Source organism: Scaptodrosophila lebanonensis, unplaced genomic scaffold (assembly GCF_003285725.1).
Source record: "Scaptodrosophila lebanonensis strain 11010-0011.00,11010-0021.00 unplaced genomic scaffold, SlebRS2 tig00000163-arrow-arrow-pilon, whole genome shotgun sequence".
In the NCBI taxonomy this organism is placed as follows: Eukaryota; Metazoa; Arthropoda; class Insecta; order Diptera; family Drosophilidae; genus Scaptodrosophila; species Scaptodrosophila lebanonensis.
In genome coordinates, this window is record NW_022060598.1 from 253,064 (window position 1) to 278,987 (window position 25,924).

General features: G+C 37.2%; 1 protein-coding gene across 2 annotated transcripts in view; it reads left to right on the forward strand.

Annotated features, from left to right (window-relative positions):
• The first annotated feature begins 231 nt into the window (after positions 1 to 231).
• LOC115629751 (protein kinase shaggy) overlaps positions 232 to 25,924 on the forward strand; it is a 49,147-nt gene continuing 23,454 nt past the window's right edge. For both annotated transcript variants that reach the window (XM_030526292.1, XM_030526294.1), the window contains exon 1: positions 232 to 466. In XM_030526292.1, the coding sequence (XP_030382152.1) occupies positions 352 to 466 (115 nt within the window). In that variant the 5' untranslated portion in view covers positions 232 to 351. The remainder of the gene's footprint in view (positions 467 to 25,924) is intronic.

Here is a 25,924-nt window from a genome sequence, read left to right on the forward strand (position 1 = left end):
TTAAATCGTACATCTTATCGTTTAGAAGCAGAAACTAAGATTAGTTTCCTTTTTTTCTCCCCAATTATGTAGTTTGTTTAACCAAGTCGCTCCTGTTAAAGTTACGAATATAATAGTAATAAACAATTATTGGCACTCCATCCATAGTTCTAGTTCTATATCACCCGATTTCGCAGTATTTTATTTTTCCTTTGATATATCTGTCAGTGCCTAAGTTCGAAAAAAAGAATAGTTTCTTATTTGTGTTTTTGTCAAAATTTTGTTCAAATTATCCGTTGATATCCGTCTCAGGGCCATAGGACATATCTCACGATTTCATACAACCACAGCCCTGACAGCCCCCTGCTCACAATGGTCAACCAACGGAAAGTCGAACTCAAACATACCACTGAGGAGGTGCCACCTCACAAGCTCAGCGTTGGGTCCATTAAGCCAGTAGAACGGCAATTTGTGCAATCTGTGAGCAGTTAGTTTTCGTTTCAAAATCATTCCACACAAGCATATCCAAACCTACACCCATAATGGAAAAATTCATAAATTTAGTAAGGGGTTAATCCCTTCTACCTGTAAAGTCGTAACTATGGTATCACTATGACAAGATTGTTAGATTTGTGGCCAAAACTTTACCGGCTTCCCCGCAGCATAGGGGTTTTCCGTTAAGCGCATGAATAAATCATTTCCAAACCTTGGGGATCTACTATTTTTGGCTACCATTTTAAGTTTCTTAAGAATAAGAGGTATCCAGACAAAGTAGTTTCCCAAACCTTTAACAATTTATTTCTAAACTCTTCTAAAAACTTGTATTAGTTGTGTAATATCGAAATCATTCCGTTGCGATTTTCAAATGCAGAATCTAAATTATTGCATTCCAAAATCTCAAAAGTGGGGAAGCCAAACCATTGGAATCCGAAAAACTAAATCGTGATTGTAGGGCATTTACCAATTCCCCAATAAATCCGTCAGTGATGAGATAGATAAGATCTAAGAGATAAGTCTTTTTGGTTTTTTTTTATCCTAAATAATCGCGTGTAACTTAAAAGTAATGTAAGTTCTACATGATACAATCATAATTTTTTTATTTGTGATTTTTAAAAATCTTATTTTTCAAAATTGTTTTTAATCACTTTTGTAAGATATACTTTAGTATATATATATTTTTTATTAAATAGTGTAAATCGCATTTTGCTTAATTGATTTTAAAATAATTTTTTTTTATTTTCTGTTTCTTACATATTTGTTTGTTAAAAAGGTTTTTTTTTTTACTAAAAACTATTTCTAAAAACTTTCATTTTAAAAGTAATTATTAACTTTCTAAGTAAATAGTAAATACTCTCCTTAAAAAATTTTCTTGTTTGTCTTAAATACTTTCATTTTTATTAAATTATACTTATTTTTAAAATATATGTTTCTCCCAAATCCTTTTTCTTACAAATATTCTTTCTAAAATACATTTTTAAGAACTTTTGAAAATTGTTTTTTCTTAAAATATTTAATATAATATTTTTTATTAACTTCGTGAAAACTTTTTAAACGTTTTTCCTATTTTCTTATTTTTGTTAATTTATAAAAAACTTTTTTCAAATTATTTATTTTAAAAAACTTGTTTGAAATATACATTTCAAAATAGGTTTTATTAAAAGCACGTTTTTAATGTACATGCTCTCATTTTAAAATTATTTTTTTAAATGTGCTTAAATATTTTTGTTGAAAAATTATGAACTGCCCTCATAATCAATATATTTTTTTAAAATCTTTACTCTTTATTTAAGATCTGTCCTAAGAAGGACAATTATTAAATTATATATACATACATAGTATACCTTGAAATTTGTTCAATCATGCGTTCTGTCATGATGGTTGTGACGTGATAATCTATTTTGAAATATTATTGATATTTATAAAATCTGAACAATTGTCAGAGATTTTTGCAAATACTTGTTTATGTATTATATTATATATGTTTATGTATTATTATATATATTACAACATTTTCTATATTCTCTATTTTCTTGTTTCTTTGCAGGTAAGTTGAATTTGTCATTCCTACCACCACTACTACCCACCACATGTGTACACGTTTAAAAGCAATACAAAGTGACAGAATGACAGACAGAGACACACACACACACAAGCGCATAAATTGTTTTTTATGCGCTCACGTGATGATGGTGTGATAAATAAAAAATAACAAAAACAAATGGGTAAGCGAAATTTATGCAAACTCTGTGCTGTGCTGTGCGGTGGCGACGTCGAAGTCGTCGGCGTTGTTGTTTTCGGTGTGCCGGGCCCCCGGAATTGAATGGTTCCACGTTGACAATATATTGTAGCATACTTTTAGGTGGCGCCTTTTGTTTTATTTTTAGCTCAACAGCGATTTTATCACTCGCATATGTTGTTGTTGCTGTTGTTCGTGATGTTGCCTTTGCTGCTGTCGTTTACGTTTATTATCTAATTTCTTGTGGTCCGCAATTTGTCGCCCATCGATGACGTAGCAAATGAGAAAGCGACGACGTCATTTCCTAATACATATGTTGGAGTATGTTGCAAAAGATCGATATTCCAAATACGTATTTTCAATACCCTGCAACAAAAGGGTTGATGGACCTACTGAGTTTTATGTGAATTTGCAGAGGAAAGTAGGTATAGTACTATAAATAATCTTTATCCGTATGATGGGGGCACATCGATATAGCCATGGTATTGTATTGTTGAATGCAACAATCTCAGGAAGTTGTGTAAGGGAGTTTAATTCGCCAAATTCCCATGCAGAAATCTGCGTTTCTTTGTTATTAGTGCTTTTCTATGGCTCTCATTATTCCGAATTCTCGTTATTCTTAATTACAAATATAAATACTGTTTTTGCTTATGTGTCAAAAATTGTTGGGAGGGGTCAGCTCTAGAGGCAGTTATACCCATAAATAATGAAGCTCTGTGGCAAAATGCAAAATCGACTAAAAAGTATGTGTATATGGGTGTATGTATGTACATATATTGTTTTAAAAGTTTAAACAAATTACTACAATTTCTTGACGCGGTTGCAGGGTTTCTAAAAGTCAGGTCGGCGCGGCTTTAACATTCCATTCTTGTTTCTTTTTTTTTTTGTTTTGTTTTACACATGTTACCGCTGCATACACAGGAACGCACAAATAGAACACACACACATACAACCCGTCGTACTTTTTAAGGTACCTTATGCAAATAAGCTTTTAGCACGCGGCCGGTCCCACAAATAATTTCTAGCAAGCAGCCAGCGTACGCAAGTTCGAGCTCCAGCTCCTCCCAAGCCACCCGTTTGTGCCCACAACATGGGCATGTTGTGTGTTCTGCTGAGCGTAAATGGGCTCCCTCTCTCTCTTTCTCTTTGTGCCTTACACTCTCTCTTAGTCTTGCTCTTGCACGCTCTCTTGCCTTTGAGTGTGGGATCAACTTGCGTTTGCTTGGTGTTGCGTTCTTTGGCGGTTGGGGTCTGCACAACGTTCAATGCTCCGCTATAGCAAAAGAAAAAAAGACTAGAGAGAATGTTACTGTCAAGCAAGTCCGACTGTAAAATACCCTGCATAGCAAAAAAAAACAAAAAAAAAAACAATCTTGCTTTAATGTTGTGGATATAGGGGAACAACTATGAAAATAAATTAGTGCAGGACTCAGCTGTTTCCAAAATTCAGGCGTTTATTTTGACAGACAGACCTATGTATGTATGTAAGTGCATACGTACATTTCTAGATCGATTTGTCTTGTCCTGCTGATCAAGAATACATAGTATAAATACTTTATGGAATTGGAGCTGCTTCCCACACGCTGTTACATATATTTGCAGAAACCTAATATACTCTTCTTACCCTTCGGTTGCAGGGTATAACAAAAATGTGAATTAAACACGCATACTTGGACGCACACACACACACTCACGCACATACCCGTACATACACACAGAGCAAGCCCCAATCGCTGCCGCCACTTCGCTTTGCCGCCTGCCCAGCCAGTATCAAAGTTTAGTTGACTCGCGTTGAATCTACAGAGCAGGCGCGTATTTGGTCGTTGTCGTCCCATTCATTTCGTTTCTTTTGGTTTATTTCGTTGTATTATTGTACGTTGTTCGTTCGTTTTGGTGTCGGTCTTTATCAAGTAACAACAACAACAACAACAAAAAGCGCCCGCCCCAATACCCAAAATCCAAAACCAACCCAAGTCGAGAAAACATTTAAAAAGTGAAACAAATCCAACGTGCGTTTACGTTTTTCTCTTTTTTTGTATAATATAATTATTTAATTTTTTTGTGTGTGTGCGTGCGTCAAGAGTGTTAATTATATAGAGTGGAGTGTAATGATAATTATAATAATAATAATATTGTTGTTATTGCTGCTTCTGCAAAATATTCAAAATTAATTGGATAATATGAGATTCGGCAAAGCATTATGAAATTATATGCGACACATTTAAATATATTAATACATGTATATAGAAACATTTATAAGTATAATAAGCAGCCAGCCGGCATTGAATGAATGAATCATGAAGTGTTGCTGTTTGCTGCTCAGCCAAGGGCTGAGGATTGTATTTGATTTGAGGATCATTCGCTGGGGGTCGTTTGGGTCTCAAAAAGATCGGTTCGTCAAATTCTAGAAAGTTCGATAAGGCTTAGGGCTGTTAAAGTTGAATTGTTGCTGTCTCTCCCCACTCTTTTCTCTCTCTCTGTCTTTCTCTTTCTGTCTCTATTAGCCTTAATGTGCGCAGAGAGTGGCTCACGCTTCATTAATTGTCGCAACTCCCCGCCCCCTCAACTCACCTCAACGCAGCCCAGCTAAGCTCAGTTGCCAGTTTTTGCTTTAAGCGCCGCCACAAAAAAATTCATCAATGGAAAAGTTTTTTGCAATATTTCTATCTTGCTTGCACATTCAGCCTCAACAAGTGGAGAATTGTCTTTGGCGGCTGCTGCGTCTTCAAACCAGTTTCAAGTGTGTTGTTGTTGTTGTTGTTGCTATTACTGGTGTTGGTGCTTTGCTAACCTGAGCTACCCTCCCTAGCCGCCCTCCACCAACCCACATTTGCGCTAATTGGTAGCTCGAATGACTCTCAGATCGGATCGAATGGGATGGGATGGAATGGGATCGTATCGTGTCGTATCGGTTCAGTTCGTTTTGGTACGAAATGTTGTGTCTACACGTCTGCGTTTTTTAACTATTTTTGTTATAAGTTCTGCTCCATTTGCTGCGTGTACGCGTACTCATACGCGTTGTTCGTCTCGTCCGCCCATCCGTCTGCCAGTCTTGGCTGTGCAGTACGTGCATGCAATTTCTTATTGGCGACAATGTCGAAATATGTATGCGATCGCATTTCACACACACAGTGCACACTGCACACACAGTGGAACCATCCTACGATCGCTTGATTATAAATAATGGAGCTATGAAGGGACAAGAACGATAAAACGAACTTATAGCTGCTCCTCATACTGCTCTTCTCTTCTTCAGTCATAAAAAACAATTGCCTTAACTTAACATGAAAGAAATTAAGGCTAAGTAAAGGCCAAGTTATTTGGTTGGCCATTAAGTATAATTCACGATTTAAGAATGTTGTTTTTTAAAAGCATTGAAAGCTTTTCTCGTTAATAGCTAAAATAGTTGTAGTTTAAAGTAGCTGTAAAGTTTTGTAAATATTTTTCAACCCAATAACCTAAAATACAATTTAGCTTTTATGTTCTCTACACAAAGAGAGTTGTTGAAGACTTTGTTTACAATATTTTCTTTTATTCCACATTATCTGAAGCATTACGCTCCATTACAAAAGAACAAATGTGTTATTAAATTATGAAGTTATATAACTTGTTGATTTTGGCAGCAAAAAGAAAACAAATGTTTCACATTAAAGACGTCAAAGACACTAAAGAGGGAACAAATAAATTTTATTTGCTAACAACTGGACTTCGATAATTAGATCTAAATGCTTTAAAAGATATAACTATTTGAAACCACAAATGAATCACTTTCTGTAAAGCAATACATTTGGAGAGTCTTTTGTTTTCCGGTGCTATAATTCGCAAACTAGAAGCGATTGTACAGACAGACAGAACAACAGTAAGATTATTTCTTGTGAGTGTAATTAAACTATCATCTCATTAATTATAAAAATGTAATGCTCGAAGCTAGCTTGCAAAAATATTTTATGTGTGTGTGTTTTTAAGTTTGTGTTTTTTAAGTTCAATAGTGGTTCCATTTCCAATTCATTCATAGTGTTGAAATCGAAACCTTATTGGATAATTGAGCAAGAACACAAATATTGCTAAGCTTGAGAGCAAAGCATAATTAAAAAAATAAAAAGATTTCGCTTGTAGGGAACTTCAACCGTACACTATACGTGCGCATACATACATACAAACATAGCAGCAATGCCCGCTGCTCTTTGCTGGGCCAAAAGTGAATTATTCATGCTGTTGTTGGTGCCCATGTCGTCGTCGTCGTCGTCGTAGTAGTCGTCGTCGTCGTCACCATTTACCATTACCCAGCACCAGCACCAAGCGTCTCGCCATCGATGCCAGTGGAAAATTCCCAAAAAAAATTCGCATGAACTGCCCGGCAAGTCTGGCGGCAAACGACGTACGGACGGACGGACGGACGGACGGCAGGCAGCAAAGTCATTCAGCAAGTCAGTGAGGCGCCTCGTTCGATGCCGCGCGCGCGCGCGCCCCTTTCTTGGCCCCACAGTGAGCTCTTCTTGTTGTTGTTGTTGTTGTTGTTAACAGCAATTTTTTGTAGTTGCTGCTAAAGGAGTTGCTGTTGTTGTTGCTGCTGCTGCTGTTTCTTCTCTTTTACTGCCTTTGCTTGCTCTTCTCGCGTGCGCTGCGCGCTCTTGCGCATATAGATATTTTTCTTTTTTTTTTTTTTATTAAAAATAGCACAGACTAAAAGAAATATTTGCACACAACAACAACAACAATAGCAACAGCAACATCAGCAGCAGTAACAACAGTTAATGTTTGATGGCCGCTCATTTTCTTCATTCGTTTCTTTGCTGTGCTTTCGCTTTGCTTTGCTTTGCTTTCTTGCCGTAATTCTTAATGAATTGGAATTCTAATTCTATAGACATACATATATAGTATATACATCTAATTATGCATACATATACATACATATGTTTATGCTTATATGTAAAATGTGTTTTAAATAATCTCTTCACACGCTCGTCCCACTGTCGTCTGTTTATTCTTTTCGACGCCGCGCTTCAGTTTTCAGCTTTTCAACGTGCACGACTCGCTTCGCCCACGCATAAATTGTGTCAATGGCTCAAGGCAGCTGTCGATCGTTAACAGCGACAACGACCACAACAACAATAATGTCATTTTCCTCCCAGACGACGCCTCAATGCATTACCCTGAGCTTCTTGCTGTGATGTTCGCTGCAAGTGCGGCTTAAAGCATTTCACGAAAAGAGTTCACCTCGAAGTATCAACTTAATTTCGATTTGTTTACTTCCCTCTAAAGCTGTAAAACGTAAAACTATCGATAGTGTCGCAACTAGATGATTTTTTGTTGATGCTTTTTTTCTTCCTGGAGCTGTGTAACTATCGATAGCGGCGCCACTCCATGTTTTCTGTTGCTTTTTATTTTACCCTAAAGCTGTACAACTTTTGATAGTGGGTTCAATGGATGTGTTGTGATTGCTTACTTACCCCTAAAGCTGTGTAACTATCGATAGTTGCGCCACTCGAGTCTTGTTTTTGTTGTGTAATTTTCTCTAGAGCTATAAAACTATCGATAGTGGCACCGCTCGATGTTTTTATTGTTGTTTATTTTACCCTAGAGCTATAAAATTATCAACCGGCGTCAATGGATGTATTTTTGTTGCTTCCCCTCTCCCAAGAGCTGTATCGATAGTTGCACAACTCCATGTTGTATAGTGGTTTACAGTTTCCTAAAGCTGTAGAACTATTGATTGTGTTTTTGTTGTTATACTCATTCGAGATATTTTCAATTTCAATTTTTTGTGAAATAACAAAAGTATTTTTTATACATCTGTACCCCCAAATATGAACCACCAAATGAAAAGAATTTAAATTGCTTACCAAGGATAGTTTGATACTAAGAACAAGTTTATTAAATCGATAACTTTTTTGATAGCTTTACAGCTTTATCTTGCTCTTAGGTTCGACAAGTTCGACCGCGTATTACATTAGAAATCAGATGTATTTGATTGTGTTTACAAAGCCAAGTTAATTTTCTACCGTTCTGTGTGAGTTTATCAAATAAATGTGTGTAAAATAATGCCAAAATATTATATAAACGAGGGCCAAATGCGGTTCTGGACTTGTTTAATATGCCGATAGATGCCGCTACAAATGATGTAGAGGATGCTTTTGGAAATTCGATTCTGGCTCTGGTATAAAATTACAAATTGCATTACAAATGTAAACCGTGTTGTAAGTAGTTCAAAATGTACTTATATTCATTTAAAATGGTTTTCTTTATGAAGCCATCAGCTGTTTTCCCCGAAAAAACAACTATAGTTTTCGTCTACATCAGATAGTAGAGGTTTGGTGGAGGTTTGATGCGCATTTGCCAGTTGTTGTTGTTGCTGTTGTTGGATGTAGCCCAGTGGAACACAGGGGCCGTTCGCTCTAAGCTCAGCTTATTGAACAACAACAACCTCCCTTGCTCTCCGAACCGTGCTAAGCTCGTTAGGTGCAGTTGTCGTCGGTTTGAAGCGGCAATGACGTTGACGCTAACGCTAACGGTGACGCCGCTGCCCTCAACGGTCGGTCTGTTGCCGCCTTATCTGCGCCTGTCAGCATCGCTGAGCACATTACGCAGCGTCGCCTCGTGTTCCATTTACACTTGTTCCGCAAATGCGCATTTCGGCCCTGCTCTCTTTCCTGCTGGAGTTCCCTTCAGGTACACACAATGATGCGACGGGGAGTGCTTTAAGAATATTTTCACGTATCGTTTTCGTTGTCGTTGTTGTCAGGTTGTTGTATTTTTATGGCATAATGACGTTAATGATGACGTCCAAAACGTTTCGTTGCGATTTCTCACGCCCATTTTTGGTGCGCTTTTGGAAACCAGAAATGGCAAGGGCACTAAAAATCGCAACAATAACCCCCCCAATCATATATACACACACAGCTTTAAGAAGAACAGGAACAAGTGCCGTGAGCCATTGAAACGGCTCGGCACACGTTCCACGTCGTGCAGTTTTGCGACACACTGACAAACGCTTTGCGGCGTGTGTCGCGTCGTGGTGACTTTGTTAACATCAAAATTAACATTTTTTTACGTTAATTTGCCATAACATCAACAAAAACAACAACAGTAACACATCACTGCACGAGCAACAAACAATGCAATATTAGCTTGTGTTCCATTCAATTCGTTTCACCTGCTTAGATAAATGCATTGGTGGCTGCTAATACACTGAAAACTATTCATGCCAAAAACATTGAATTTATCATTTATTTTATAAATGAAAATTGTTCTACCAAACAAACATCGCTCTCTACAAAAAACCAAACAAAAATTTCATTTCATTTAAATCTTCAGGATTTACTTACTTGTACTATAAATGGAATTAATTGTGCCATTGAAACATTTTGAAATAGCTGATTGCTTTATGTAGTTGATTACGCCTGTCTTGTTCCCTTTCCACTGTAGCTTCTCGTACAGTGCTATTAAAACATTTGAAGACAATTAACATTTTGCTTTATAGTTGATCGCGTTTGTCAAATCCCATGCGTTCCCATCAAATTTTTGCTTGTTGTCGTACAGTGTATTTGGTTGTTTATTGAATTAATTGTCGCATGAGTGAAAATAATTAACAAGAATCCGCAAAAAGTAACATAGATTTAATGGAATGGCGTCGTTTAATCGCATTTGTTGCTGCAATAGCTGTTTCTGTTTCGTTTTTGGTTGCTCTTATTGTTATTGTTTTGTGAACGCGCGCACACCCGTTGTTATTCTTCGAGCTCACATATTTATTTATTTACTTATTTTTGCGGAAACTCGTTGCGTTAATTTATGCGACAATCTGGAAAATGTTATTGAACTTTTAGACGTGGATATAGATATGCGGTAGCCGGTAAATGGGAGGTTTTACTCTTCCTTCCTGTAGCTATACATCTGTATATGCTTACAACCATAATCACAATAATAAATACACAAAGCTAAAAATACATTTTCATTTGACACAAAAAATGAGATGCTAAGTGTGTTGTGTAAGCTTCTTCTTCGTTTTTTACGGAATTACGAAGCGCATCATTCATTAAAAGTATGCTTCTTCAAGCTCTCACCAAGTAAATTTTATTTGAATAGATTGTTAGATCTGTTTTGTAATATATTAAAAAAAAACCCAAACCCTATGTTGTTTCAATAGAATGCGAAATGCATTTCTTTTTGCTTTTGTTATCCATTGGTTGTACTTTGTGGCTTCACAAAATTTGTGACTCACGTGCTAAAGTGCAATCCCTAATTGATATGATATTACTAAATTGATTTTCTGTCGTCACCTCCAGACCCAATTACTTGTAATATACAACAAAAATTGTTGTTTTTGTTAAACATTTCAAGGGTAAAATTTTAAAAGTACCTTACTAATATGCTTTCACACACCATGGTGAGTGGGATTTTGATACAATATCTTATCAAATCGATTGTGTATCGAACACCTCTATTGCAACGCAATTAGAAATATTCAGTGAAGGGGTACGCTGTTCAAAGCTGTTTCAATTAGGTCATCAGAGTCGCTTGAAGCAGTCGAAATGAAACGATGGAATTGGGAAATTAATAAAGTGTATACTGTTTAGAACCAGAAACATTTCAACAATTGGAAATCCTTTTAAAGTCTATTGAAAGTGTTTATATCTATTGGAGAAGAGAAAAATATATTTAGAATTGAAAACTTTTTTTGTTGTGTATATCTATTGAAGGAGGAGATGATCCCAAAGCCAACCAGTAGATTTAAAATCTTAGAGCTTAGTTGTTAGTGCGTTTAAAGATGTTATTATTAACTATTGTTATATATAAAATTTTACAAAATATGCAGATCGTGGCTTTGAAGATAGGCTTGTGACATCCGTACCTATTGATGTAAACAGGCGTGTATGTGTGTGTTTGTGGAAAGATGCTGTTATTACAGTTTTGTTTCCCACCTGTTGCAGCACACATGTTGTTTAGGAAAATAAATGTGCGATGTAATACAGATGTTTATTTATTGGCAAGTGTCTGTGGTTGTTTGGCTTGTTCTATGTTAATGTTGTTGTTATTGTTTTTATATAAAAAAAAAAAAAACAATACTAATAATAACATTAAAAATAATAATGCAATGCAATGCAAAATTACAACGCGAGGTCAGCAAGCAAGTCCGCAAACCAGTTTCTTACCCCTGCCCATGGCTGCAACAATCACAACAACAATAACAGCAACAACATCGACTATGAAAACTAAACAAGGCCGGCACGTCGCAGTCTACGCTGCAGTCGCAGTCGAAGCCGCAGTCGTCGATCATTAAAGTAAATCGTTTAGAAAGTTACGTGCTTATGATATTTGATTGATTTGTGCGAAATTCCTAATGGGTTAATGGCTTTTTGTGGCTTAACTGACACCATTTGGCCTTGACAAGGCGGCATTGCAGCTCCTTGTTCCGATTGCCATTTGTTCCGCTCTCGTAGATCCGACCACACGAGCAATAAAATTGGGTTGCACCCTCTATACTAATTACTGACTATGTACGGGGGTCCTGTATAGCGAAGGGCGAGGTGTGGCACAGATACATAGATGGGAATAGTCGTAAAACATGACTGGCTTTGTGTATGTTATTTTTTATAAACCTTATCTTCTCAGCGTATATTTTTATTTCCGGCGTATAAAATCAAAGTTCATTTTGAACTTGCACTACTAGTGTGTACTTAGTACTGGCATCAATAGTGTGCTTTAAAATTTGATGAAAAACTTTTAATACTCAGAGAGAGCTTAAGCACTATCGATGCTTTCAAAAATGACATCGATTCGGCCTTTAATTAAAGAAACAAACATTATCTTCATAACAAAACAAATCTTTTGTTTCAAATATTTGTTAAACATCGCAAGATTATATTTCCCACACTGAGTTCATTGTGAGTTCAGTTACGATTTAACAAGCAAAAACAGTAAAGGGTATAACTGAAAGAATGAAAAATGCCTCATGATTTACACAGCAAACATTTATTATATATATCCATATATACATTTGTACTAAGTCCATTTCGCTCAAAACTTTCCAGTCTGCTGCACAGCAATGTGAAACGGAACGCGCTGTTGAACAACAAAATGTAAAACAAATGAAAAAACGTTGCAAATCTTTGTCAGTTGGCGCACGCGCGCGTCTTGGTAGGTCGAGGGGATGTTAAAAATCTATCGCAATTAGCACATCTCTAACGTGCAGGCAGCTCGCTCCGCTCTGGCGCCGTAAACGCTTGCGTGCTAATCCAATTAGCACGGACACACACACACATGGATACACTAAGTCGCGTAGCGAAGAGCTCTGGTCTGGTAATGGGGAATTGCGATTTGTAGAATTATTGATTAGCTGATGATGACGACTGTTTGCTGTCAATAATTGTTCCGCACTTGAGGGAAAAAGTGTTAGTGTGCCTCATCACGCATTAAAGGACTTTAGTTCCAAAAGTTTCCACTGTTTGTTGGTCGATGGCTTTGTGCTTGTGCTTCTTTTTCTTCTAGTAACAACCTTCCCTTCTTGTACCCCTCTCTGCGTGCGTCTGTGGTGTTGGCCGGCCAATTAGCACTTTGTTATTTATGTGCCAAATTAGGTTTCCGCCTTGTGAACGAGTTAAGTGCGGAACATGCGGAATTTGGAACCGATTTTCCATCGGCCTAGTGCACAAAAAGAGGTTTAATGCAGTTCGCAGCAACACCCACCAAAGTGTTAATTGAAAGTTAAAAATATACATGTTTTGTCGAGCAAATATTGGATGTCAACATTGTCTAGGACCTCGTTCAATATTTATACAAGCTTGTCTATTAGCAACTTCGTGGGTGTAAATCATGTGCCGTAACGTCTATCGTGACTCGAAAGTTGCCTTTTTTTTTTTTTTTTTATCAACAATTACTTGTATGAACAATGAAGATACTCAGTGTGAGTGTGAGTTCACTTAGAATTATCATATTTAGAATGTACATTTAGCTTCTTAAGTGTCTGGGATTTGTTTTTAGGCTTTAATCTTTATTATTTTAAAATTCAAGCGGCTCCAATTTTATCGCTACTTTAACACGTCTTATCTAAATCGTAAACTATACAGAGGTACATAGCTCGTCCACAGCTTTATGTTTGGCAACAGAAACAATAATAAAATTATAAAGTTTCCACGGAAACAAGTTTGAAAAATATTTATTTTGAAGAGTCATGTTAAATTAAAAATAAATACTTACTCTGCATACTAAGTTAGCTTAGGGCTTATACAGACGGATAGACTATTTCGATTCATCTCGTTATGCTAATCAAGAATATGATAAGGAGAGTCTACAGACCAAGCTTGCTTACTTGTTATATCAGCAGTTTTCAAAATCGAGGCGTTCATACAGACAGACGAATGGGCATGTCTAGATCGATTTGTCTGGCCACGCTTATGATTAATACTTGATCTCTCAACAACAAATAAGAGGTCTGTTGTAATGTGTCTCTTATAGTTGGTCTTTCGGTTCCCAAATTCAGAAATCTTTTTCAAATCTACAATATTTCAATTCCCATTTGATATGTTCTTTTAAACGTTTCACAGATTTCAAACTGTTTCAAACATTTGAAAAGGCTAATCAACGGAATATTGAAACGTGACGGAATGAGAAACGTTTGAAGAGGTTGATTTGAGCAAAGAATTTCGAATATTTTTACAAAGGTTAGCGTTTTCACTGTATTTAGATAAAAATTTGGCTAAAATCAGAGGCCAGCAGCTGACTTAATTGTGGAACGTGTTTCATTAGCACACAGACACATGCACACAGAGTGCTGGCTGGCCACCGGGGACCTTATCAATGCCATCCATTACCAAAACTGGCCGTCGTGCGATGCGATTCAACGGCGAACGCAATCAAGTTTTTCAGTTAGCGTCGCTTATCAGCAGCGAGCGCTACGTCGTGCGTGATTGCGTGCGGCATTCCGCTCCATTCCATCCACTCTGATAATAATGTTTGTACGTGTCAGGGAGTGTGTGTGTGTGTGTGCATCATAAACTAAAAATGTTGACCTTTGTAATGAGTGTTGGGTGGTGGGGTTGGCTTTTCTCGGCTCGCCACTCTTCACTCTCCATTGTTCTGTCTGTTTCCTCTGAAACAGCAACAAATCAACTCAAAAAGTTTGAAGAAACGCAATGAAATTTCACAGCTTTTTTTTGCCGGCTGACGCAAACGCCTGTCGCATTGCGTCATTAAAAAAGCGTTGGCGCTTGTGCCAGAGAGAGGGGCTGGGGCGTGCAACCTTCGCTCCCTACACTCTTTAACTGTTTACTCTCTCACGCATGCACGCACGCACAACAAGCCGCATCGCTCACAAAATAAAAGAGAGATAGATAGAGAGAGAGATAGAGAGCACTAACATTTGTTTTAGCTTATTTTTGCTTCTTCTTTTTGGAATTTCGGTTAGATGACGCATGAAACCAAAGCAAACCATCAGGTGGTGCTCCAAATCAAACAAACAAACGCACGCACGCACGCATGCACGAAGAAGGCATAAAAGGCATGAGAAGCAATGTTGTGGGTGTAAGAAACAAAATTAAAAATAAATTTGAAATTGATGTTAATGGGCGTTTTGCGGACTATTAAAAATGATTGCGCAGAATTAAAAGTATTGGAAAAACCATTTCATTTTCTACTGAAATTTCATTCCAACAATGTCTGGTCCAGAGAGAGAAGCAAGATAGATAGGGAGAGAGAGAGCGACACTCTAATAAGTATGTTGCTGCTAAGCTTTGATAGCCAAGATCGTTTCAATGCCACTTGTTTCTTTTCCTCCAATTGGCTGATGCAATTATGTTTGCAGGTTGCGCGCAATTCGTCAAAAGAAAAAACAAAATCTTTGCCATGTCTTAACGGGTACCTTGTGTGAGTCAATGGGTCCCTCACCCGTTCCCCAAAACTAAACTCGAAGCAACAGTTTCGTCAACATATTTGACTTAGTTTTTTTTGGCACTTAAGAGGAAGCAATTTGTTTCAGGTTTCAAAAGTGTGTGAAGCTTTCATACGCCGAACTTTTGTTTAGTCATCAGCAGCTTTTGTTTTTCATTCAGTTTTTTTGTGGCTGTGGATTTTTTTTTTGTGGTGAAGCACACGGTTAAATGTTTACTCGTAAATTTTGAGCGCTGACTAACACGCACAATGAATGGAGGGACATGGTGACTTTTTGTTTTAGTTATACTCTAGATATAGCTGTGGAGTTTTGCAAAATGTTTCTATCAGTTCAATTAATTTACCAATTTGTTGAGAATGTCATTTCAGACGTTCTTTCCATTGCTTACACATATTCAAATATTCAAAATATACGTATATGGAAATTGGAAATGAATATAAGATTAATCATATAAGAATCTTTAAATAGTAAACACCTCCTATTCAATAGCTGCACTGTTATATTTTATATTTTATAATTACTTAGAGCAATTTGTAAAACACTCGGTTAACTTGATCAGCTTCTATATTAAATAACTTGCAAAATAGCAAGCCTTTGTTGAGATTTATTTGTTATTTTAGTTATTTGCGGCGACAAACAAGTCCCAAGGCGTATCTTGTAGTGACTAGCGAGTTGGTGCGTTCTTACAGCAACAGTGCAGGAATCTTACAAAATGTTGAAGGAGAAAGTGAAGATTTTCTAAACTGCTAGAAGAACCAATTGCATCAATCTTTCAAAGTAGTACTCGAACTGTTTCGAAACATGTCAGAAACGGAAATCAGGAAGCCGCCAAAACAGGTCCCAGCGGGAGCGATAGGATTTGCAATAAGTAATTGACACTTTAAAAAAAATCAAAAAATTAAAAAGTAAATTAAAAGAAAGTATATAAAAATTGCAATAACATTTAAAAACGATCGAACGGATTTTAGGCAGACAGGTAAAGATGTGATTTTTTTTTTTTAAATATATGTAATATATTGCGAAGATAATTATCTAATTTACTGGCATGCCAGATGTGCTGCCAACAAATGTAATAAGAATTGAATCGAATCGGTTGACTTAGTTTTATAATCTCATAAAAATATTGAATATTTATTATTCAGCGCACGCCTCATTGCATTCAACACTGGCCAGATCGCTGATCGCCGATTCGGATATTAGCGCGTTCACACTTCAATTGTGCATTCCCCCCAATTCTCCATTCGCTCGACCATCATTTAAGCAATCGAAACGTTTGGCAAACTCTCAATGGAATTTAATGGCTTTGAGTCATGCGCCACTTAACGTTTTGGTAATGGAAATTTTTATTATTTCGTTTTTTTTTGTTTTTTTTTTTTTGTATTTTAGCTTACATTTTTGTGATAATTCAGGCGTATTATATTATGCCAGAGTTTTCCATTGCCTGCTTGCCACCTCGTCGCCATTTAACGGCCCTTTCAATTGATAATAAAGAAGATGCTTGCGATTCTGATTCTGTTATTGCGATTGTGGTTACTTCAAGGCGACATGCATCGGTTGTTATTATAGGCTAGTGTTTACGTTTTTTATTCATTATTATTATTATTATTTTTGTTTTTTTTTGTGTTCTTGTCAATCAAGCAAAACAAAAACAACCACAAACCCATTAACACACAACCAGGCGAGCGCTTCTACGAGTATGTATGCAGATCTATAAAGGGTGATTTTTTTGGTTTTTCAATTTTATTTTGAAGTGCGTATAAGAAAATGTATAGAAGTTGATTTAAACTTGATTTATATGATCTAGTTTTGTGAGGACTTCTATTATCAAAAGTCGAAAGCGAAGTGCCTTTGTAGATACATATATTTCAAGTATTTATGTTACCGAATAGCTTTCTTGGGGTTTCCTGTATTGCTTTTTCGGAAGTATTGGCATAAATATCTATAAATATCGAGCTCATCATATCACCCCATAATTGACAACATCGATGTTAAAAAAAAGCAACGCTTTAATATCAACGAATTAAAATAGATATTCCTAATATGGCATTAATTAAGTCTTGTATTCTCTTCCTGTGAAGCTGGAAAAGAGCTTCTGCAGAAATCATCTCAAGGAATAACCAATTGAATGGGAATCATGATGTCTTCCGCTTCTTACATATGGAAGGCTGTATTGTTCTACAGAATCATTTATAACTCTATACCAATCTAATATACTTTTAGTTTAGTTTTCCAGTCCGGGAAATATAGTTTATTTGTAAACTTAGATAAACTAGTTTTTCAATTTGATTTATTATTTGAAAATAATTTGCTGTAAATCAAAACCTTTCGAAAGTAAAAACCTGCCAAATTGTATCATAATTTCAGCAGAGAAAGTATTAATATTATGCGACACCTGTTTCTCAATGCCATTATGATATTTTCTTGCGGTTTGATGGATTTTCGTGTCATCGTTAAGTCACGAAATTCGCTGAATGCCAATTATGTTTCAATTCCGAATTATGATAACCAAACCATCTGTGCTGTGTTCGACTATCAATAAATGATAGAAAAACAAAACACCTTCTATAAAAATACCCTTTAAGTATGTATATATGTATTTAATCTCTGCATGAACCTGTTAAACCTGCAGATATTTTTTCATTGCCAATTAGCAACAGGTGCTGCGATGTCACAACAAATCGTTCTCCTCCTCCTCCTCCTCTGCCCTTTCGCCAATTTCAGTTCGCCCTGCTGCCCAGCAGCACTCTTTTTTCCGCTACTGCTCTCGAACAGCTTATCAGTTTATTTGCTTAATCACTTGATGTGCGCAGCTCCATTATATGGCGGCTATATAGACGACACAATGCGTCTGTTTTTTGTTCGTTCGTGTTCTCGTGTCTGTCGCTTAATAGCCACGATACACTGAAAAGTACTTAAGCCTCACTGGCCACGCCACAGCTGGCCGATAAATGCGTAATATAATACCTCCATACTCGTATATCGGCTGTCCGTTTGTATGTAATTGAGCAGTTAAATGTTCGGGTTAATGAAATAAATGTGCGATTAGATTGCCAAGCAATGATTTCCTACTGCACTGCAAGTTTTTTTTGGCGAATGAAGACAGGGAGCTTCGTCATTATTCTATGCCCAATCATTCCTACTGCAGCTTCTGTTCATGTTACTAACTCTGCAAAGGAATAAGGCCTGGCAGCAGATTCTGTGCTATAAGAATCCATATGTGTATCGAACCACTACATAGCTGTCATAAAACCTATCGCCCGTTTTTGTAATTACTTCTTTGTTATTTTTAAAGCTTTTCAAATCAAATTTATTAAGAGAACCCGATTATGGTTCTACATAGTTTTAAAGGACATAATGGTTTTTTTTGTTTTTGAAAGTTAGCTATGATTATTATTTATATTTGTTTATGTAGGAACGATGCAAATGAAAATCTTTTTGGTTAAATAAATAAAGTATATCTGAATCAAATTGAATATAGACAAACTTCTAGATATAATCAATGATTTTGTCGAGCATAGGTTGAATCAAAAATATAAAAAGCTTTATGTTTTATGTAGACTTTGGGACCGTAATGAACTCACCAACAATTTTGCCAGTCTTAAGCCGAATCGGACTACCATCATCATATAATTAGTTGCCATAAAAACAATCGGGCTAAAATAAATAAATACCTTTATATTGAATAAATTCTTTTTAGCTCCTCCGACTTGCAAACTGACTACAATATTATATAGGTCGTATAGAAATGGCGAATGATTGCCATTTGCAAGGGTATATGAGCGTCGGGCTCTGATGTGCGCCGCACGTACTTGTTTTTATTTTCATATCAACTAAAATGTGGGTTAAATAACTAACTGTCTATTAATTACAATGCTATAAATATTTATGTATTGTATAAGTATGCATACTTATAATATGCATATATTTATATTGTGTATGATTTATAGAACTTTACTTCCAATGACTTTTACTATCGCATTTCGAATGTCTAAGACGCAGTTTCCATGGAACTTGTTGTTTCTGTTATTGTTGTTGCTGTTGCTGCTGCCACGAGCAGTACATGGAACTTGTTATAATGTATGGTACAGTGAAGCAGAAATCGCGTGTTGCCTTTCGGGCGCCACCTACACTACGGAAAAGCAACCACCAAAAACCAAAGTCTTGGGAACCCAACACACACACATGTATATAAATGTATATACCATCTATACATATGTATGAATATATGTGCATAGTTTTTCTTTGACTTACGCCTCTTACGACGCTCAGTTTGTCAGTCAGGCAGGCAGGCAGGCAGTCAGTCAGTCAGTTAGTCAGTCATTCAGTCAGCTATTTGGGCAGCTAACGTCAAAGCCTTCGTGGTGGCATATGATGAGTGAGGGGCTTGTTGGGGAAGTGAGAAATGGGAAGCAGCACACCATGGTGGCGTCTTTGCGTTGTGGTGTGTGGCCTCTGTGGTTTGCTTGTGGCTTCTTTGATTGCCCCCACTACAACCAGCACCACCACCATCATCACCCCCAACCCCACCACTGTCCGCGTGCGCTTTTCTATACTTCCCTTCCACAACACATTGTGGTGCTACTTTGCTTTCCTTTCATATTATGTATTATTTTCATTGTTTTTATCGATTTGCTAGCTATAAATGTGTATATAATATACGAGCACATGTATGTACATACATATATAGGCATTATGTATGCTTGGCTTGTTGTCATTTGTTATACATCAACAGTTTGTCTATTTCCCATGTGAAATAATGGGCAGCGTCTTATCCCCAATGGCGTCGCCGCCTGCACTCGAAAAAAAACCAGAAACTAGGACGAGAACATTTCACAACTCAAAACAACAACATGATGAACAATTTTTCACTGTTCCTTTTTTAATTCTACGTGTTTCTTCTCACTGAATCATATAGTGGATCGAATAATGATCATAATTTCGTCTTCATATTTCTATGTTAGGCATAGAGTTTACATATGAACACTATTTCCCAATTTCTAACTCGTTCCAAAATGCATTTAATGTGAGTTATGGGATAATAGAATATGAAACATGAATAGTTTCTCTTTCTTTCTCTTAAAAAAACGTGAATATTTTCCCATTTCCCACTCGTTCCGTTCCTTTACAGAATATTAATATGATAATTAAATGCGGTTTATAAAAAATGAAATATAAAGAACTATAGTCCTTCTCATTGTTGTTTTTAGGTATTCATCATTACTATATAAACTTGCCTATGAAATACAAGAAAACGATGTTCTATGTAGACTTAAATATTTCCGCATCCAAATCGTTCCACTTTTTGACGCGTATCATTTCCTTCTTGGAGAACGCTATCTAACTGAATTCAAAAACATTGACTAACATATCTAAATTCATTTTAATTGAGAATCCGAAACAAGGCAACACTTCTTTCGAAGGCTCCATACAAAATAGTACAAATAGGCGTAATTATAATTATAATACATAGCTTTAAGTGGCCTTTAATCGAAAGATATTAAAATGAAGAATGCATTTAAGCTTTATTCGAAGCAGAATTAAAAGCTCCCTCGATTGCCTTGAATTTGTATGTTTTATATTTTGTTTTCTAGCTTAGCAATGTGCTTTTCTGTAAATAAGTCCCCCCCCCCCCCCCCCCCCCCACAACTAATTATAATTAGCAGTATTAGCTTTCCATTCTAACTACTACGAATGAGTTTGTGACATACGAAAATCGATTGATTTTGTGCTGCTTTATGTGTTATCTTAGGCTATTCATCCATCCATCTGATCGGTTGGTGGTCACGCAAATATGCGATTTCGTGCACGTGCTTGATTGAGTTGGTGAAGCCAACATTTGAGAACATTTGACAACAGTTTGTAATTGATTTTAAATACCTGTCACGGCACATCAATTATTGATTTCCATTGTGCGGCAAGTCCGCTACGTCTGCCACTTCTGCAGCTGTTGCTGCTCATATTGGTAGTAATTAGCAGACATATAGAAAATTGAATCGATAAGAGTTATAGATAGATTTTTGCGGCATTTGCGTTCGTGTTGTTGGTCTCTGTTCGCTGTCCGGGCCTATCATTGTAATTAAAATGGCTTTTTATAGCAAGCCTTGGATTGTGGGCGAGCTGTTGCCGTTGAACTTATATGTGATTGTTGTCTCATCCTCCTCCTCCGCCGGTCGCTTTGGTCGCCCCGGTCTCCTCCTCCGATGCACGTCCATTGTCGAGTTTTGTGCAAACAAACCAACTAACTGGCAACCATCATCAAATGCTTTTGAGTTAGTTGTCTTGTCGAGCTCGTTTCATAAATGAAATGCAAATATTTTGCTGTTTGTCACTCTTACTTTTTGTCTCTTTGTTAGCTAGTCTCCTCTGTGTGTATTTGTTGTTCTAATTTCGGTTGTTAGATGACTATGGTGCTAGCGGTTGCTTGAGAGGGTGTGCTATTTTCGTTGCAACGCATCGCATCGCATCTCTCAAACATGTCTGTCTCTGCAGTGCAGCCAACTTGGCCCCATTTTTGTTTGTTTAAGATGCATTAAGATAAAGAATAAAACGTTTAAAAGAGCGCTCGTTGCTATAAAAACAATATAAAATTGAATATTTAAAATAAACATGATATGTAAATACACCCAAAGGAATGCTCTCTAGTTGTAATAGTCTCGAGATAGAGGAGTACAGATGGACTGTTATGGCTACACAGATGCTTTGAATGAGTGTTATGGCAGAGTGTTCAATGTCTCTCAAGCTCAGTAAGTTTCTAATATTGACAATACGAAACACATTTAATATACATAAATATTAAAGAAATGTCGCTTGGGGAAGAAGTCTACGCTATAATTTAAATCTAACTTGATATATGTACCATGAAAACAAAAATAATACTCGAACTATGTTTATTGTCGCTAGCTGCAATAGTTTTTGTAAAAGAGGCGCTTAGACAGTCAAATATTTATCTATAATAAAAATATAAAACAAACTAGATCTCAAAACGATTAAAGGAATGTTATTGCAGAGTTTAATGTCGCTAGCTGGAATAGTTTTCCAAAAAGGAAGGTTCAGACGTGCAGATATGTCCACAATGCATATCCAGAACAAACTTTATATCCAAAAAAAGTGCAGGAATGTTTATGCGAGGTTTAATGTCTCTTGGCTTAAAAGTTTTCAAGAACGTGTGGTTCAGACGGACAAACACTTCTACTACTTTCCAGTGTACTTGTCTTTACTTGCATTTTCGTTTAAATCAAATCTAGTCGAAAACTAGAAACAACTATTTAGCCAGCTACTGATTACAGGCAGGGTATTATGAAGTCGACAACCTCAACACTGTTGCGAGCGAATCGTTGTCGAATATTGTCGTTTGTTTTTGTGATTCTGTTTTGTGGGCGTCGTTGGTATTTAGCAAGGGGTGTGGCAGCAGTCGCTCTCCTCGCTTTCACTTTCACATGCACGCATTTATCTATTTTTAGTTCTTTTTAGTTCTTGCTTCCGTCCGTGCATACGGCTGTTCGCTGTGCGCTGTGAGCGCCAGCCTTAGATGATTGGATGGATGATGATCGGCATCTGCATCTTGAACGGCCTAGACCCAAAAAGGCAGAAAGCCACTCGCCTGCCCGCCTGCCTGCCAATCGTGTTTATTGCGGTGCTGCCTAAGTTCCAAGTATTCCACTACCTCCCTTCCCCCCAACCCAATCCATCCATTTGTTTGGCATATAACTGCGCACTTTCTTACGACATACCTAGGGTTCCTTTTTGTTTTTTATGTATGCGGTCATTTGTTCCAAGAATCAATAAACTAACTGACTGGTGGTCAAGTGCTAAGGGAGCACAGGGCATGTAACTGAAGACTGTGGCACCAACACCTGCAACAGCAACAACAACACACAACACAAAACACAATAGGAACAACAAAAATCTACTGCTGCTGCCTATAAATATCAAGCTGGCTAAGCAACCCTTCGCTGCTTGAATAATTAAAATGTCGACCCGTGGTCGCAAACCGATGACGTGCGCGAAATTATCGACATGCAAGTTCAAGTACAACAGTAAAAAAAAAAAAACAAATACAACAACAACAGCAACTCATTTGCTATGTAAATTGAAGTTGGCTCTCCATAATGCTTGTTGCTGTTATTGTATGAAAGAAAAGCGAGCTTGAGGGTGGGGGTGGTAGGGTTGGGGTTGGGGTTAGCGTTAGGGTTAGCCGGTGACGATAAGCCCTGGCGTCAAAGTGAAAGACAAAAGTCATTGCCAACGTCGCAATCGCCATCGCAATCGCGTTGATTGTTGTTGTTGGGCTAAAAATTGTATGTTTAATAAATAATCCACAAAAACAAAAATAAAGAAGCGCCATAGGGCTGTCCTTTACCGGTCGCTACCGTAATGATGGGTTCAGTATAATGCGGATAAATAAGAAAAAATAAGCTAAAGAAGCAGAAAACACACACCCTTTACTGCTGCCTGCCATACGCGTAACCTTCTTTTATATTGTGGTTGCGATGAAAGTCCGACCGCACAGTCAACACCGGGTAATTAACGCTAATGCGGGGTCAAATGGGCAGAGATGATGGCCAACAGATGGCTAGAGATGGGAAAAGGAATCAGTTTGCAATCAGGAGTGGGCATTGCGTTGATAAGTTTGAAAGAAGAAAACGAAAAGGTGGTTTTGCGGTACAATGGGCTCGAAATAGCTATTACATCCTTTATGAGTTGTTCGCGCCTCGGAATTGAAGATCTTCGTTCGATGAAAATCATCTCTATATTTCTGGTTATTGTTTTCTCACATTTTACTTGGACACAAGCTACCTTTTATAGAGTTACAGAAAGTCACTAAAAGCAGGGAAATAGGAGTGTGCCAGAAGAAAAAAACATATACTTGAACCCTAGACTGTCCAGAATAGGAGAATATGAATACAAAATTTGGTTATTCTAGCTTTTGTACTTTCTGAAATCTATGCGGTCATACAGACGGACAAACTGTAACAATGCATATAGTTTTGTTTTTTAAATATTCTTGGGCCCCGATTTATGGCAATGTATTTTTCGAAAACTAAAAAATCGAATCTTAATTACAACTCTTTTTGAATGTTCTCTTTGGTTGCATTTCCATTTAATATTTGTTGGGAAGTAAGTTCCACAAAGTCCGACATTCAATCAAATAAATTAGAAATAAGATTTAGAAAAAAGCGTTGTGTCTGTCTTAAAAAGTCTTAATCTTATCTAAAAATGTGTTATTGCTAAGTTTTATAATTGAAATGTATTCAATTGTTTTTAGATTTTAGGTATTTCTCTAAATGTGTCAGGAAGCAAGATGTGTTTGCAAAAAATCTACCTGGGTAGCAGAGCTTTTAGGGTATTTATTGGACCTTCCTTTGATGATTGACATTCAATTATGATGCCTGTTTGAAGTTTTGATTGCAAGAAATTGCAAGGATATATCGTATAATAGATGGCTTTTTTTTTTTCTTGTGTACGGAAAGCAGAGTTGCATTTAGATGACATTAAAAAATGAATGGTGCCGTTATCAGCACAACTGTAATTGACTTTGGCGCGACTGGCGCCAAGGAGCAGACGCAACAAACGTTAAATATATTTAGATGTATGTATGTATGCAATATCATATACATATACATATATATGCATGTATATAGATATATAGAGAGTCCGCCTTATTCCCGCGTGGCATACTTTGTTTACTCATCATAGCTGGTTGCCGTTTCTTCACCCCTTCGTTTTATTCGTTTCTTGGTTTGTTTATTTTTTGTCGTAGTCGTTGTCGTGGTCGTCAACTATGTTGATGATGACACTCCTCTAATTTCCGCTAATGCATTGGTTGTTGGCTTTGTCCTTTGTTGAGTTTTGTTCCCCCTGTTTTTATAACTGTGCCCATAAGCAGCGGGGTCAGGCAACGTTGTGTTGGTTGTAGTGGTCGTTATTTTTTTGCAAGGGAGAAGAAAAAAACAAGCCATAAAAACAACAAAATTTTCCACTGTTTGCACTTCAGAAGCAACTAAACGGAATTGCTGAGCTGTTTCTTGTTGTTTCTGCTGTTGTTGCTTTTATACACTTGAGCGCGTTTTTTTTTTACTATACATATGTATATATTTAATATGTCAGTTTACACCCCTACCCCACCTCAACCCCCCTGCCGTCGCCATTGAGATGTGCACGGCTTGTCTTGCCATTTTTCCTGCCTGCCGCTCATTTCTTGTTTGATTTAACACCTTCGCTTTACACTCCCAATAAATTTTCGTGCCCTCCTCGCATCTGCCCTCCAACTGCCGGCCGCAACACCTGTACTTCTGCTCGTCGTGATACATAGTAGTTGGGTTAACAGCGGCGTTGGCAGCGGCCTGTGCATTTGTAAATAATCTGAGCAAAAAAAAAAAACAAAAACAGCAGCCCAACAACCCTCCGTGTATCCCCCACCCCATATATTTTTTTTGTTAATACAACCGAATAAAACTTTAATATGATTATTTTTTAAATGACGCCCTGATAAGATTAACTGAAACAATTGTATGCTCTGTTTTGTGGTCTGATCTTGTGTTGATGCGAAAAGTCGGGGAAAATGTGCACTGCGCACTGGGCGTATACGTAATGTGCATTGCGCATACGCCCCGTATGCTGTACGGTTGAGATAAAATTATGTGTAAGCTGCCCACGCAGCTCAGCAACACACAAACACACACACATACACACATTTCGGCATGTTGCTCTCTCACCTCATTTTTAGAAAGAACTTAAAGCAGCTTTTGACTTGCATTTGCACACGCTTCTACACACACACACACACACACACACTCATACATGTTTGCATAAGCAGCTCCCCCTGT